The sequence below is a fragment of the Scyliorhinus torazame genome, chromosome 6 (genome assembly GCF_047496885.1).
Source record: "Scyliorhinus torazame isolate Kashiwa2021f chromosome 6, sScyTor2.1, whole genome shotgun sequence".
Taxonomy (NCBI): Eukaryota; Metazoa; Chordata; class Chondrichthyes; order Carcharhiniformes; family Scyliorhinidae; genus Scyliorhinus; species Scyliorhinus torazame.
The window spans coordinates 155065527-155080323 of NC_092712.1; the positions used below are offsets into that span (position 1 = coordinate 155065527).

Below are 14797 nucleotides of genomic sequence, written 5' to 3' on the forward strand. Positions count from 1 at the left end.
CTTTTACCAGTACTTGATGTTTTACTGGATGTTTGCCTTTCAGATGAGGAACATGACTATGGATGGTCATTTTGGATCCTGGTCGTCATGGAAACCCTGCAGCCATACTGATGGTGACACCATTGGTTTATGCACCTGTAGAACCCGCCTGTGTGATAGTCCAGCTCCACAATGTGGAGGTCGACAGTGTGAGGGTTCCAGCATGGAGGTTGCAAACTGTTCCAGGTAAACAAAAAGATTGGAATTAACACCAGGTAACATGAATCAGGTATTATTTATGCGTCCTGTTTCACACCTCTTAATTTTTCAATTATCATATCCTGGTCAAGTTGGCAACCTGAAACATCCATTTTATGCATTGCAATGCAGGATAGGGGGACACAAGTGGTACAGATTTTCTATCTTCTGATTGTAATTGTTCAAACCAAAAATGTTGACATTTTCTCACATTGTTTAACAGGAATGGTGGTTGGACGCCTTGGACACTGTGGTCCTCCTGCAGTACGACTTGTGGGATAGGATTTCAGGTCCGACAGCGGTCCTGCAGCAATCCAACGCCTCGGCATGGGGGTCGGGTCTGTGTGGGACAGAATCGCGAAGAACGGTATGTACAATTATTCCAGGAGCAAAGACTTCAATATATGATTTGTTTTAGAGAATAAAGTTCATTCGAAGTTACCATATTTATATTCTGGGTTGAGTTTCACTACATTTCAACTCGTATATCTGCTTTGGTTCGAGCTCTGTCACCAAAGTATGTTCACATTAGACTGGATCTGAAGGACTTTGTTTTGTTGCACCTGAAACTTAGGTCAACAGGGGCTGTTTAGCATAGGGCTAAATCGCTGGCTTTGAAAGCAGACCAAGGCAAGCCAGCAGCACGGTTCAATTCCCGTACCAGCCTCCCCGAACAGGCGCTGGAATGTGGCGACTAGGGAATTTTCACAGTAACTTCATTTGAAGCCTACTTGTGACAATAAGCGATTTTCATTTTCAACTCGCGATACAGACAAAACACTCAACTCTCAGATTACCGTACAACAATCTCCTTTCTAGTACCAAGTTACCACAAAGGTCTCAAACTCCATTACAAAAGGTATTGAAATCCTATAATACAAAGTATCAAGTATCTAGCCTCTATTCTACAAAAGATATCAAAACTCACGGTTTTGGATGTAAAACCCCCTTTAAAAAGTGAGGTGATTAGACGCCCTCTTGGTGTATTCTGAGTCTCAGACCCAGAGCGCTCCTTCTTATGAAGGTTAATCCTGCAGGTATCGCTCCACAAGTTCCTTTGTCTCTCCTTCTTATACAGCACTGAACAGGCTTCCCGTCATGTACTCGAAGGACAAGCACTGATCAATCACTGTCTTACAGTCACAAATGCTCAGGGGTTCTGACTCTCTCAGGGGTCGTATTTCTCTCAGGAGGACAACACAGGGGTCTGCGTTCAACTTCACTCTGTTCAAAGCAGAGCTACAGCCACAATCCAATCAGCACTTGTGCCTGTTCTTCACTGCAGATCCCACAGTTGTGCTGTTCCCACAGTCCTTAACCTGGTACAGAGATAGCTCTTCTAATCACCAAGCTTTGCTGGTGCCTTCACTTGGCTGGTGTGGGGTATCTGATCCGGGTGCAGTTTACGGGTGCAGGGCGTATGTTAGCAGGTCAGCTCCGGAGGGAGGCAGCGGTAAGGGAAATTGTTCAGATGAGGGACAGGGCAGGGAAGTTGGTGGTGGCTCTGGATCTGATTAACAAGGTTTTTGAGGAATTTTATGAGAGGTTGTACTGGTCAGAGTCACCTGGGGAAGACGGTGAGATGCAGGAATTTCTAGATGGGTTGGATTACCCGAGGTTAGGGGAGGGGGACAGGGCTACATGAGAAGGAGCGAAAGTGGAGCAGGAGATAAAGGATGCGATTGGGAGGATGCAGTCGGGGAAGGTGGCAGGGCCGGATGGGTTTCCGGTGGAATATTATAAAAAATTCAAGGATAAGCTGGCACCCCTGATGGTGGGGATGTTTGAAGAGGCGATAGGGAAGGGGGTGTTGCTACAAACTTTGGGGCGGGCATCGATTTCCCTGTTGCTAAAAAAAGATAAGGACCTGACGGAGTGTGGGTCATATAGGCCCATATCACTTTTGAATGTGGACGCAAAAGTATTGGCGAAGGTACTGACGGGTAGGCTAGAGGAGTGCCTCCCAAAGGTGATAGGTGAAGATCAGACGGGGTTCGTGAGAGGGAGGCAGCTCTTTTCAAACGTTAGAAGGGTATTGAACGTGGTTATGTCACCGGCGGAGGGGAAGGAAACAGAGGTGGTTGTGGCATTGGACGCTGAGAAGGCGTTTGATCGGGTAGAATGGGGGTACTTGATGGCAGTTCTGGAGAGGTTTGGGATTGGACCAAGATTTGTGAACTGGGTAAAGCTACTATATAAGGAGCCGAGGGCGAGTGTCCGCACAAACAACATCAGCTCGAGATACTTTTCTCTCCACCGTGGGACTAGTCAGGGATGTCCTATGTCCCCCCTGCTGTTTGCACTCGCGATTGAGCCGTTGGCCATCACATTAAGACGTTTGGGGGTATGGAAAGGAATAGTGCAGGGGGGGATAGAGCATAGGGTGTCCTTATATGCCGATGACTTGCTGTTATACGTGTCGGAACCGAGTGTGTCGATAGGGGAAATATTGGAGCTGCTTCGAGTGTTTGGGTGTTTCTCTGGGTACAAGCTAAATCTAGACAAGAGTGAGTATTTTGTGGTATCTCGGCCGGGGATGGGGGCAGGGGTGGGGGGGCTGCCATTTCCTAGGGCAGGGACTCACTTTAGGTACCTGGGGTGCAGGTTGCCCGGGAGTGGGGGGGGGGGGTGCTCCACAGGTACAACACTTTTAGTTTGGTGGGGAGAGTGAAAGCTGATCTGGCAAGGTGGGATGGTCTCCCTCTTGTCACTGGCGGGTTGGGTACAAGCGGTTAAAATGAACGTGTTGCGACTTCCGGGTGCGGCGATGACCAGCTGAGTCGCACGTTTCGGCAGCTCCCGGTGGAACGGACTTTTGGGCTCTTAATAAGAGCCCCAACGGCAATTTTAACGGCTAAAAGTACTGTGCGGTGAACCAGAAGGGAATCCCCCCTGGATACGGATGAAAAAAGGAGAGGAAGGTGGCCGGATTGCGGTGGATCCTTTAGAGCAGCGGCAAGGAAGGCAAGCAAAAACCAAGATGGCGTCGGAAGGTGGCAGTTTAATATGGGGCCCTGAACAACACGAGTTTTTGAAACGCTGCGTGGAAGAACTCAAAAAGGAAATGAAGAAGGAGCTGTTGGCCCTGATATTACAGGCGATCGAAGGGCTAAAGGAGGAGCAAAAGACCCAGGAGCGGGAGCTTCGGGTCGTGAAGGCAAAGGCTGCCGAGAATGAGGACGACATACAGGGCCTGGTGGTGAAGACGGAGATGCACGAGGCACACCATAAACGATGTGTGGAAAGGCTGGAGGCGCTGGAGAACAACGCGAGGAGGAACAACCTAAGGATTCTTGGTCTTCCTGAAGGTGCGGAGGGAGCGGACGTCGGGGCATATGTGAGCACGATGCTGCACTCGTTAATGGGAGCGGAGGCCCCGGCGGGTCCGCTGGAGGTGGAGGGAGCATACCGAGTGATGGCGCGAGGACCGAGAGCAGGAGAAATCCCGAGAGCCATAGTGGTGAGATTCCTCCGTTTTAAGGACAGAGAGATGGTCCTTAGATGGGCAAAGAAAACTCGGAGCAGTAAGTGGGAGAACGCGGTGATCCGCGTATACCAAGACTGGAGTGCGGAGGTGGCGAGAAGGAGGGCGAGCTTTAATCGGGCCAAGGCGGTGCTTCACAAAAAGAAGATAAAATTTGGAATGCTGCAACCGGCAAGACTGTGGGTCACATATCAAGGGAGGCACCACTACTTTGAGACGGCGGATGAGGCGTGGACTTTTATCGTGGAAGAAAAATTGGAATGAGCGGGTTATTAAAAAAAAGAACGTTTGAAACAAAGTGGTGGGGCGAGTATGGGGGGCGAAGAGGGGGGTAAAAAGGGGGGAAAGAGGAGTTTTATGTTATTAATCCTGCGATGTGGTAACTTTTCTCTCTTCCACAGGAGGTGGTGGGGGGAGGAAAGGAGGTGGACGAGATGGGGCGTTGGCCATTGGGGGCGGGGCCAAGGGGGAAGCGCGGGCTCGGTTCCCGCGCTATGATAATCATGGGAATAGGGAAGCAGGAAGGAGGGGGTGTCGCACGGTGCGTGCCGAGGTCACGGGGGGAAGCCGAGGTCGGCCAGAGTTTGCTGACTTCTGGGAGCAACATGGGGGGTGTAACTACGCTAGTGGGGGATCTAGCGGGGGGGGGGGGGGGTGGGAGGGGGGAATTATTGGGCTGCTGCTGCTGGGGAGAGGGGGGAGCTGGTATGGGGTAGGATGGGCGGGGGGGGCACCGCCTGGGGGGGACACAGCTGCGTGGGAACTGGGTGAGGAGCTGGAAAAAGGGGATGGCTAATCGACAAGGGGGGGGGGTAAAAAGCCCCCCAACCCGGCTGATCACGTGGAACGTGAGAGGGCTAAACGGGCCGATAAAGAGGGCACGGGTACTCGCACACCTTAAGAAACTTAAGGCAGACGTGGTTATGTTACAGGAAACGCACTTGAAACTGATAGACCAGGTGAGACTACGCAAAGGTTGGGTGGGGCAGGTGTTCCATTCGGGGCTAGATGCAAAAAAACAGGGGGGTGGCTATATTAGTGGGGAAGCGGGTAATGTTTGAGGCAAAGACTATAGTGGCGGATAGCGGGGGCAGATACGTGATGGTGAGTGGCAAACTACAGGGGGAGACGGTGGTTTTGGTAAACGTATATGCCCCGAACTGGGATGATGCCAATTTTATGAGGCGTATGCTAGGACGCATCCCGGACCTAGAGGTGGGAAAGTTGGTAATGGTGGGAGATTTCAATACGGTGTTGGAACCAGGGCTGGACAGGTCGAGGTCCAGGACTGGAAGGAGGCCAGCAGCAGCCAAGGTGCTTAAAGATTTTATGGAGCAGATGGGAGGAGTAGACCCGTGGAGATTTAGCAGACCTAGGAGTAAGGAGTTTTCGTTTTTCTCCAATGTCCACAAAGTCTATTCGCGAATAGACTTTTTTGTTTTGGGAAGGGCGTTGATCCCGAAGGTGAGGGGAACGGAGTATACGGCTATAGCCATTTCGGATCACGCTCCACATTGGGTGGACTTGGAGATAGGGGAGGAAACAGAAGGGCGCCCACCCTGGAGAATGGACATGGGACTAATGGCAGAATAGGGTGTGTGTCTAAGGGTGAGGGGGTGCATTGAAAAGTACTTGGAACTCAATGATAATGGGGAGGTCCAGGTGGGAGTGGTCTGGGAGGCGCTTAAGGCAGTGGTTAGAGGGGAGCTGATATCAATAAGGGCACATAAAGGAAAGCAGGAGAGTAGGGAACTGGAGCGGTTGCTGCAAGAACTTCTGAGGGTGGACAGGCAATATGCGGAGGCACCGGAGGAGGGACTGTACAGGGAAAGGCAAAGGCTACATGTAGAATTTGACTTGCTGACAACGGGTACTGCAGAGGCACAGTGGAGGAAGGCACAGGGTGTACAGTACGAATATGGGGAGAAGGCGAGCTGGTTGCTGGCCCACCAATTGAGGAAAAGGGGAGCAGCGAGGGAAATAGGGGGAGTGAGGAAGGAGAGATGGAGCGGGGAGCGGAGAGAGTGAATGGCGTGTTCAAGGCATTTTATAAAAAATTATACGAAGCTCAACCCCCGGATGGGAGGGAGAGAATGATGGGCTTTCTGGACTGGCTGGAATTTCCCAAGGTGGAGGAGCAGGAAAGGGTGGGACTGGGAGCACAGATTGAAATAGAGGAAGTAGTGAAAGGAATTAGGAGCATGCAGGCGGGGAAGGCTCCGGGACCGGATGGATTCCCAGTTGAATTTTACAGGAAATATGTGGACTTGCTCGCCCCGCTACTGATGAGGACCTTTAATGAGGCAAAGGAAAGGGGACAGCTGCCCCCGACTATGTCTGAGGCAACGATATCGCTTCTCCTAAAGAAGGAAAAGGACCCGCTGCAATGCCGGTCCTATAGATCTATTTCCCTCCTAAATGTAGACGCTAAGATTCTGGCCAAGGTAATGGCAATGAGGATAGAGGATTGTATCCCGAGGGTGGTCCATGAGGACCAAACTGGGTTTGTGAAGGGGAGACAGCTGAATACGAATATACGGAGGCTGCTAGGGGTAATGATGATGCCCCCACCAGAGGGGGAAGCGGAGATAGTGGTGGCGATGGATGCCGAGAAAGCATTTAATAAAGTGGAGTGGGATTATTTGTGGGAGGTGCTGAGGAGATTTGGTTTTGGAGATGAGTATGTTGGATGGGTGCAGCTGTTGTATAGGGCCCCAGTGGCGAGTGTGGTCACGAATGGACGGGGATCTGCATACTTTCGGCTCCATAGAGGGACAAGGCAGGGATGCCCTCTGTCCCCATTGCTGTTTGCACTGGCGATTGAGCCCCTGGCAATAGCATTCAGGGGTTCCAAGAAGTGGAGGGGAGTACTTAGAGGAGGAGAAGAACACCGGGTATCTCTGTATGTGCTCATCGGCTTGTAACCCTGAATCTTATAATGGTCACCCACCAACGTGAAGGTATCTCCGCTGGTGGAAGGGGAGTGAGAATGATGTGATGGAGCATTTGAAGTCTCCTTCTTCGAGGCGGGTGCCTACCCCTTGCTCTGCACCACCTGTTTTTCTCCTTGACTTGCATGTGAAAGCAGCTACATTAGAGTGTGACGCGCTTCCCATTGTGTCCTTCCAACCACTTCTAGTGTGGAGCTCCATGTGTCCATTGGTGGATACATGAGTACTCTGCCTTGTTTGCACCAGAGGCTCCATTGTGCCACTTCACTGAGCCACTCACCGTAATCTAACTTCACTCTTTTCGCATCAATGATGGAACGGCTGCCACTTCTAATGCCTCTTTTTCTGTGGGGGCTAGGATGACCTGGTATGGAAACTCTGTGTCAGTCTTGGCCTGTTATAATATGTTATCATAGAATTTACAGTGCAGAAGGAGTCTCGAAGGAGCCCATCGAGTCTGCACCGGCTCTTGGAAAGAGCACCCTACCCAAGGTCAACACCTCCACCCTATCCCCATAACCCAGTAACCCCACCCAACACTAAGGGCAATTTTGGACACTAAGGGCAATTTATCATGGCCAATCCACCTCACCTGCACATCTTTGGACTGTGGGAGGAAACCGGAACACCCGGAGGAAACTCACGCACACACGGGGAGGATGTGCAGACTCCACACAGACAGTAACCCAAGCCGGAATCGAACCTGGGACCCTGGAGCTGTGAAGCAATTGTGCTATCCACAATGCTACCATGCTGTCTTCTCCTGCAAGTGGAAAGCAGAACACTGTTAGGTGCCCAAGGAATATGAGCACAATGCCTATGCTGGTGGAAGCTATGCTTGGTGCATATGAATGTCTCCTGCATGTGACTGCTCTGGTGGGATCTTGATGCAGTAAGCAGCGATACATGGGCTTCTCTCACCAAGATGCAACTAAGCTTCTAACAGGAGATGCTCTCACCTGATCCCATCGCCACTAACTAGGTGGTGACTCCCTCCTCACCAAACGCACCATCTCGTGTTGCCACATGCAAGCCCCAATGGGGAAAAAGGTATGGAGTTCTCACCTGCGGCACTGGATCCAGGTTCTGTAGGGTGACATCATGGCTGTGGATTTTCTCTGCAACCTCCATCCAAGCTTTCTGGTTCAGTCAGGCTGGTCTGCTCCTCCTGTCCCTGAGGAAGAGAACCGTGCTTTTGTTACCTGGAGAAGAGCCTGCATATAGGCATTACTGAACCATGGGGCTGCCTTGGACCTTCCTCCTGCCATTGTCTCTGCTGCTTTCCTTCCTTTCTAGAGATGTCCTGGTCGTTCCCATGATATTGAGTGCTGGCAGCCCTTTAAATATAGCCGTAACACGTGCCACAGTGTGACCTCATGCCCTCTGCTGCCTCACATGCTCCTTTAGCAGCCATTCCCAAACCTGCTGACTCTTAATTAGGCAATTGATCTCCACCCAAAGTGGCAGGATTTTCCACTTCCAGTCCTGACCACAGAATCTGCAGCCTAGCCACAAAATTCAGCCCAGAATATAAAACTTGTTACAATTCTCATTGAAATCGATAGCTTTTAAAAAGTTCAAATTTAGATTAATAGCTGAATGGGTGACATAACAAGATTTGACATTTTAAGACATTTACTGTAACAAATCGACTAAAAGTGCCGCTTTTTGTAACACTTCATAACTTGCTGCAGAACAGACCTTTTACTACAACAGAAAAAAACTAATATCAGGCTACACTGCCCTTTAAGTAGACATTAAATTCTTTCAGACTCAATCCAAAATGATTATTGGCTCTCAATGGTTTACTTCCAATCTTTTTCCTTCCCAGTCTGGAAACTGTTAACTGGAGAACTGTTTTTCACTGTACATGTTTTCCTCAAGACCTCTCCCTTTAGCTAAAGCTAGGCAAATCTTCCAGCACTGTATTATCTCATAAATGTGGACTTTCCAGTCTCTGAGGTATGAGTTCCCACCGCAATCCTATGTGGAGAACCATAGTGCCTTGCTGTCTATAGCTGCTTTCCCTCTCCTGGATCCTAGCAGACTAACCCACACGCTTTTGATATTCCGTAATATTTTGGGAAAGCCTGTAACCAATCTTTAAAAGGGGTTTCTCTGTACCTTTCCACATGGTAATGTAAACCACATGGGCCTTTGTATCCAGATACAAATGCTGATTAGCAATTCTTTGACACCAACTCTAACCTATCCTGAAATCAACGGGACAGTTCAAAGTATACACTTTTGCAACCTGACATTTTAACACTTCCCTGGTCATGGAGATGCACACATGCTACCTTTGCCATTGTCTGCAAGGGTGAATACTTCGCACATTCTTCTCAGTAAAGCAACATAGGCCTTTAATCTTTTATAGACTCATCACGCAGACCACAACACAGGTTACATGAATTCTTCATTTTACCCTAAATTTAAAGACACAACCCCAAAACGTAGGCCAGGATTTTCCACTCCCATTTGCATGGATGGGTTCGGTGATGGGAGTGGAAAATATCATGAGAACTGCAAAGTCGTGCTTTCCATCGGCAGAAATGTGTGATGTGATTGACCCCCTTCCCCCATCAGTGACTGGGTGTGTTTTCCGATGTTTGATGTCAAGAATGCCATCATAAATAAATTAACATAATAACAAGCCGCAACACCGGAATTATCCAGCCCCCGCCCCCATTAGAAATCCATCTATGGCAGTGTGATGGCAGAACGGCATGAATCAGGTCTGGTCATGCCCGGGCACCGCTCCCTGTCATTGCCCCCGGCACTGCCCCAGATAGTACCAGGGGGCAGTGTCAAGGGACATGCCGGGGGACTGTTCCAGGATGAACTGGTTTTCTCACTCTATGCAGGGTGGCCCTTCAAAAATGGTCGCACTTCTTAGCTGCTGGCAGGGCAAGATGAATCAAAGGCCACCCTGCCAGGCATACAGCATGGAATCCGCAACTTCAAATCTTTTTTTCTAAGTGCTGCATTATAGAGCGGAGAAAGACGCCATTGCCTTCGCACTTCATTGCTGCATTTCCCATCTGACACCAGCCTTTGTCAATATCATGTAAAATTCCGGCCATAATCGTAAAACCGCATAATTGTAACACACTGTAAACCACCTGTAGAAAGAAGTACTCTAAACCTGAAGGCTTTTTGAGACAGATTTTCATGAATTACCATTATTGCTACAGAACACTAAGCTTTAATTTCCACCCAGCAGTAATAGTGAAGGCAGGGGGTAGAACAAGTCTTCCTTTTCAGCATTCCCAGCATGCAGCTTTTTAAACCAGGAACATACACCAGAAAACCAGCACGCATTGCCCATGAGTTCCCATCCATGTAAATGAGCTGGGGGCATTAAAGTTACTCACCAGGAACTTTGAAGATGAATGTTTGTTCTTGTATTGTAAAACTGTTCTCCAATTTTATTAACGATTCTGAATAAACTATAACATTCACTGGCACAACAATCACCATAATATTGTTCAGGGCACAAGACACCCTGTTCACTCTTCTAAATGGAACATGTTTTTGTTTAATTTACAGACATTTGCTGCTTGGGTCAGGTCAGGCACTTGTCATTTTCGGACAATTTTTTAAATAGCATCCTTGAAGGATGCAAATATCTTTTAAATTAACAAATCAAAAAATGTTAGAACAGTATCAAGTTACAAATCCTTATCAAATCCAATACATAATAAAACTGTTTTGGTTTTCTGAGTGCAGTGCATTTAATCTATGATCCAGATCCTGCAATTTTATAGTTTCGATTTCATGTTAAACCATAGAGCCGTATAGCAGTTGGCTTTAGATCACAGCACTGGTCTCTTCCGGCATTGGCCACTTTCACGGCGAGTGCAATTTGTCCTCTTTGGAAGCTGTAAAATTGGCCTTGCAAAATAATTTGCCTCTCTCTTGTGTGTGTATATATAATGCAAAGGTCATGTGACTGATTCACTATTGATTGTTAGAGCTAAGTGGTAGTGTTCTGATTTAAGCTCCTTTTATATTTTAGGGGAACCCCTGAAATCAAAGCAAGCAACAACAAAGGAAAGCATTGAACTGATTTAGCAATTTAACATCTTCGTCTCAGTGGCATTTGAGTTTGGTCTTCATCTCTTTGTGCCAACGTAGCTACTTCAAGCTGCATTTACCCACAAAATTGTTTCTTTTACGATAATAAGTTATTGAAAGTCATGCAAGAAAAGTCTAGAAAGTTCTTGCTTTGAAAATACTTGGCCCTGATCTTCCGCTCCCGTATGAGCTAATTGTGCAGGAGTTGTTGAAAATGTAATGGCGTGGGAACAATTTGCCCAGTAGGTGTTTTCTGTAGAACATGGGATAAAGCAATGAGGTTGGTTTTCTCGTCCCTGGTAACTAAAAACTCTGCTGCCAACTAGTTTGTTTAATCTCACAGCCTGGACTCTCACTTGAAGAATAAGCACAGGTTGAAACATCAAGGCTTGCCAGAATCCATGGTGTAATATTTCAACAGGATTCATTGACTGAAGAGGGAAAGACAAGACAATTGGCAAGATAAATAATGAGAATGATAAACATACTGAGGGAGGTCTGTTCAACTTGTACAATGATATACGATATGTATTGAATTGTATTGAATATGACCACCCAATCAGTAAGTCTACTTAAATGCCAGGGTTAAGTATTTGCTGATTAGGGCAAACCCACTTCTGTAAATGCTAATTGGAGACAGGTTGATAATTAAAAATAGTCCCAGATGGGAGAAATTACTCAAATTATTTGACTCCAGTACCGTGGATATTTCCAATCTGCCTTTTTTTAAACTAGGAAAATTGTCAATAATGATAGCAACAGGCAAGGGGTAAAAAACACAAAATAGGTGGTCAAAAATGGCACTGCAGAAGCTTTGCTACAGAACAGAGCTGTAAGCGAGCAGTGCACTGGATATCGAGATATTCCTTGATAATAATGGGCAAATTGTGGCAGATGGAATTTAATGTAAGCAAGTGCAAGGTTATCCATTTTGGACCAAAAAAGGATAACAGAGTACTTTGTAAATGGAAAGAGGTTGGGTACAGCGGATGTCCAAAGAGACTTGGGGATTCAGATGCATAGATCCTTAAAATGCCAGGAACCAGTGCAGAAAATAATCAGAAGGATAATGGAGTGTTCGCCTTTTATCTGGAGGATTGGAATATAAAAACACTGGCGATATGCTGCAACTATACAAAACCCTGGTTAGACACCACTTGGAGTGCTGTGATCAGTTCTAGACATCACAACTTAGGAAGGATATTTTTGTCTTGGGGGGAGTGCAACGTAGGTTTACAAAAATGATACCAAGATAACAGGGGTTAAATTACAAAGAGAGATTACTCAAATTATACCTGTATTCGCTAGAATTTAGAAGGTTAAGGGGTGATCTGATCAAAGTATTCAATATATTCCACTGGTTGGAGATTCTAAAACCAGGAGGCCCAGCCTAAAAATTTGGGCTAGATCATTCAGGAGAGATGTTAGGAATCACTTCTTCACTCAAAGGACGGAAGAGGTTTGGAACTCTCTCCCACAAACAGCAGTTGAAGCTGGATCAGTTGTTAATTTTATATCTGAGATCGATAGATTTTTGTTAAGCAAAGATATTAAGGGATACGGGCCAAAGGCAGATATATAGGGGGCGATTCTCCAAGCCCCATGCCGGAGAATCGTCGCAACCGCGCCACGACGCCGGCGCGCGATTCTCTGAGGTGCGATGAATCGGCGCCATTTGCACCAGCGCGTTTGACGTGGCGCTAGCCACGGGCTCCTTCATTTGGCAGGGCCGCCGATTCTCTGGCCCGGATCGGCCGAGCGGCCGCGCGGATATGACAGAGTCCCGTCGGCGCCGTCCACCCCTGGTCGCTGCTGGCGGGAACTCTGCGTGAACGGTCGGGGGCGGCCTGTGGGGGGGGGGCTCTGTCCCCAGAGGGGACCTCTGTTGGGGTCTGGCCCGCGATCGGGGGCAACGATTGGCGGGCCGGCCTCTCCTCCACCCGGGCCTACTTTCCTGCGCGGCCGGCCCCTGAACACCGACGCCATGTTGAGTCGGGGCCATCGCACTGAAGAAGTCCCGCGCGCATGCGCAGGTTGGCGCGACCCAACTGCGCATGCGCGGGTTGGCGTGGCACCCATTTGGCGCCAGGAAAGGAGGCTGGAGCGGCGTGAACCGATCCAGCGCTGTGCTGGCCCCCTCTGGGGGCCAGAATCGATCGTCCTCGTGCCTGTTTCGCGCCGTCGTGAAACGTGACGGCGTTCACGATAGCGCTCACACTTGGGCTCCATTTTGGAGAATCGCCCCCATGGAATTAGGTCACAGATTAGCCATGATATCATTGAATGGCAAGACAGGCTCGATGGGCTGAATGGCCTATTCCTGTTCCTATAATAGACTTTTGAGACTTGCCATTGATTGGTTTGTTTTTAAAAGTTTGAATCCCCTTTAACAAAATATACAATGACAGTAGGAATAATTCCCTAGTAAAGCTTGAATTTTGCTTCAGAGTGTGTTCCTGGTGAAGTGAAAGGAAGCAATCACCTTATATCCTCAGAAACAATTATTTAATTCCCAAGCTTGACTTTCATTAATTTAACAGGCTTTAACAAAATAAGTTTACTTCAGTGGGGTAAAAGACATTGAGCCTGAGAAAAGAGCAGCACACAGAAGACTAACGTGAAGTGCTGCCAGTAGAACCAAACAAACCTGGCCCTGATTCATTACTACGGAGCACAGCTCCCCGATTTATTCAGCAATAGATCATTCAGCAATAAACATACCTGATGTTTTTTTTGAATTTTCATAGATATTTTGGAAATGAATCTCAACTTGATTAAAAGGCTAGCTCAGCCACTTGGGAAAAAGCAAAATTCATAAGAAACAAGAAAACTTGATATTTTTCACGTGAATGTTTTTTTTAATGACTGTAACCCATTGACTAGATTTCAGTTTTGAAGTTGTTTGCAAAGAGGATTCCTGGTTTTCTCAGAATAAGCTTTGTAAAAGATTCTGATACTGTATTAAAAACCTTCTGCGGCACCACGTTTCCACATGTCCGATGAACATGATTAGCAGCCTTTGCGTGCAGCTGCTTGGCAAGTTATCAAAACTTAAGCTGCAGCAGACGGCAGAGTTTATACAGCACTGTGGCCCCATGGGCCAATTCAAATAGTGAGGCTTGCCAAGGTCCCTGACTATTAGTCCTTGTTCTACGCTATGTATGCTGTACAGCTGGTAGAAGTCAGCTCTAACTTTTTATTCTTGTAACTAGCTATCCTGACTAATCTATTCCCCATACATGGACATTATTAAAGCTGGCAGTGCACAGCCAGTTGAAGATGACGTAGAACTTTCACTGTGGTCAGATGCTTACAAACAGCCAATAATTGATCAGACAAAGGGTGGACAGACTCATCTCAGGATGCTGAACATACCTGGCCGACTTTTGTCCAGTATTTAAAATATGATTGAAGCAGGTGGACAGGTGATAGAGCACTAAGATTCTGTTTAGCAAGTGTGTTCCTTAAGTTAGTTTTTGTTTCAACTTTGAGGCTACCATCAACTCCTCTCCGGTTCAGCGAGTTGCGCACCTCTGTAAATGGTCTAAGTATCTCACCTTAGACAGATTTGACTCTCACTGCCTATGGTTACCTGGGCAATAGTGTAACTCAAGGCATAATAACACTACCACTACTTGTGATCTGAACTTGATACTTTCCTGGAGGAATAGCAACATTGTTTTGATAAAATTAAGATAGACAAGAATATTTTGCCACAGAGAGGAGGAAAGTGGGAGTGTGGCCCATGCTGCTCTCACACAGCTCCAAACTTGTGGCTTCAAAATGAGACATCTGCCTGTTTTCTTGTCCTGGGTAGAATAATAGATTAAGACAACATTGAAGGAGGTAATTGGATCCATCAAATCTGTGCTAGCCTTATTCTTCCTGCCTATTTTAACATTCTTTTCTCCTTCAAGAAGGCTATTCTTCAATCTGTATCTTGTATCTGCCACCCAATCAGGCAGTGCATTCTGATTCCTAATTGTTAATTGTATCAATTGGGTGTTAATTGCATTCAGATGATGGTTATTAACTGGGGCCTCACCTG

At 47.4% G+C, this 14797-nt stretch overlaps 1 protein-coding gene across 3 annotated transcripts in view; it reads left to right on the forward strand.

Annotated features, from left to right (window-relative positions):
• Positions 1-14797, forward strand: part of sema5a (sema domain, seven thrombospondin repeats (type 1 and type 1-like), transmembrane domain (TM) and short cytoplasmic domain, (semaphorin) 5A) — a 325621-nt gene that overhangs the window by 260606 nt on the left and 50218 nt on the right. For all 3 annotated transcript variants that reach the window (XM_072508980.1, XM_072508979.1, XM_072508981.1), the window contains 2 exons: positions 44-225; positions 461-604. In XM_072508980.1, the coding sequence (XP_072365081.1) occupies positions 44-225; positions 461-604 (326 nt within the window). The remainder of the gene's footprint in view (positions 1-43; positions 226-460; positions 605-14797) is intronic.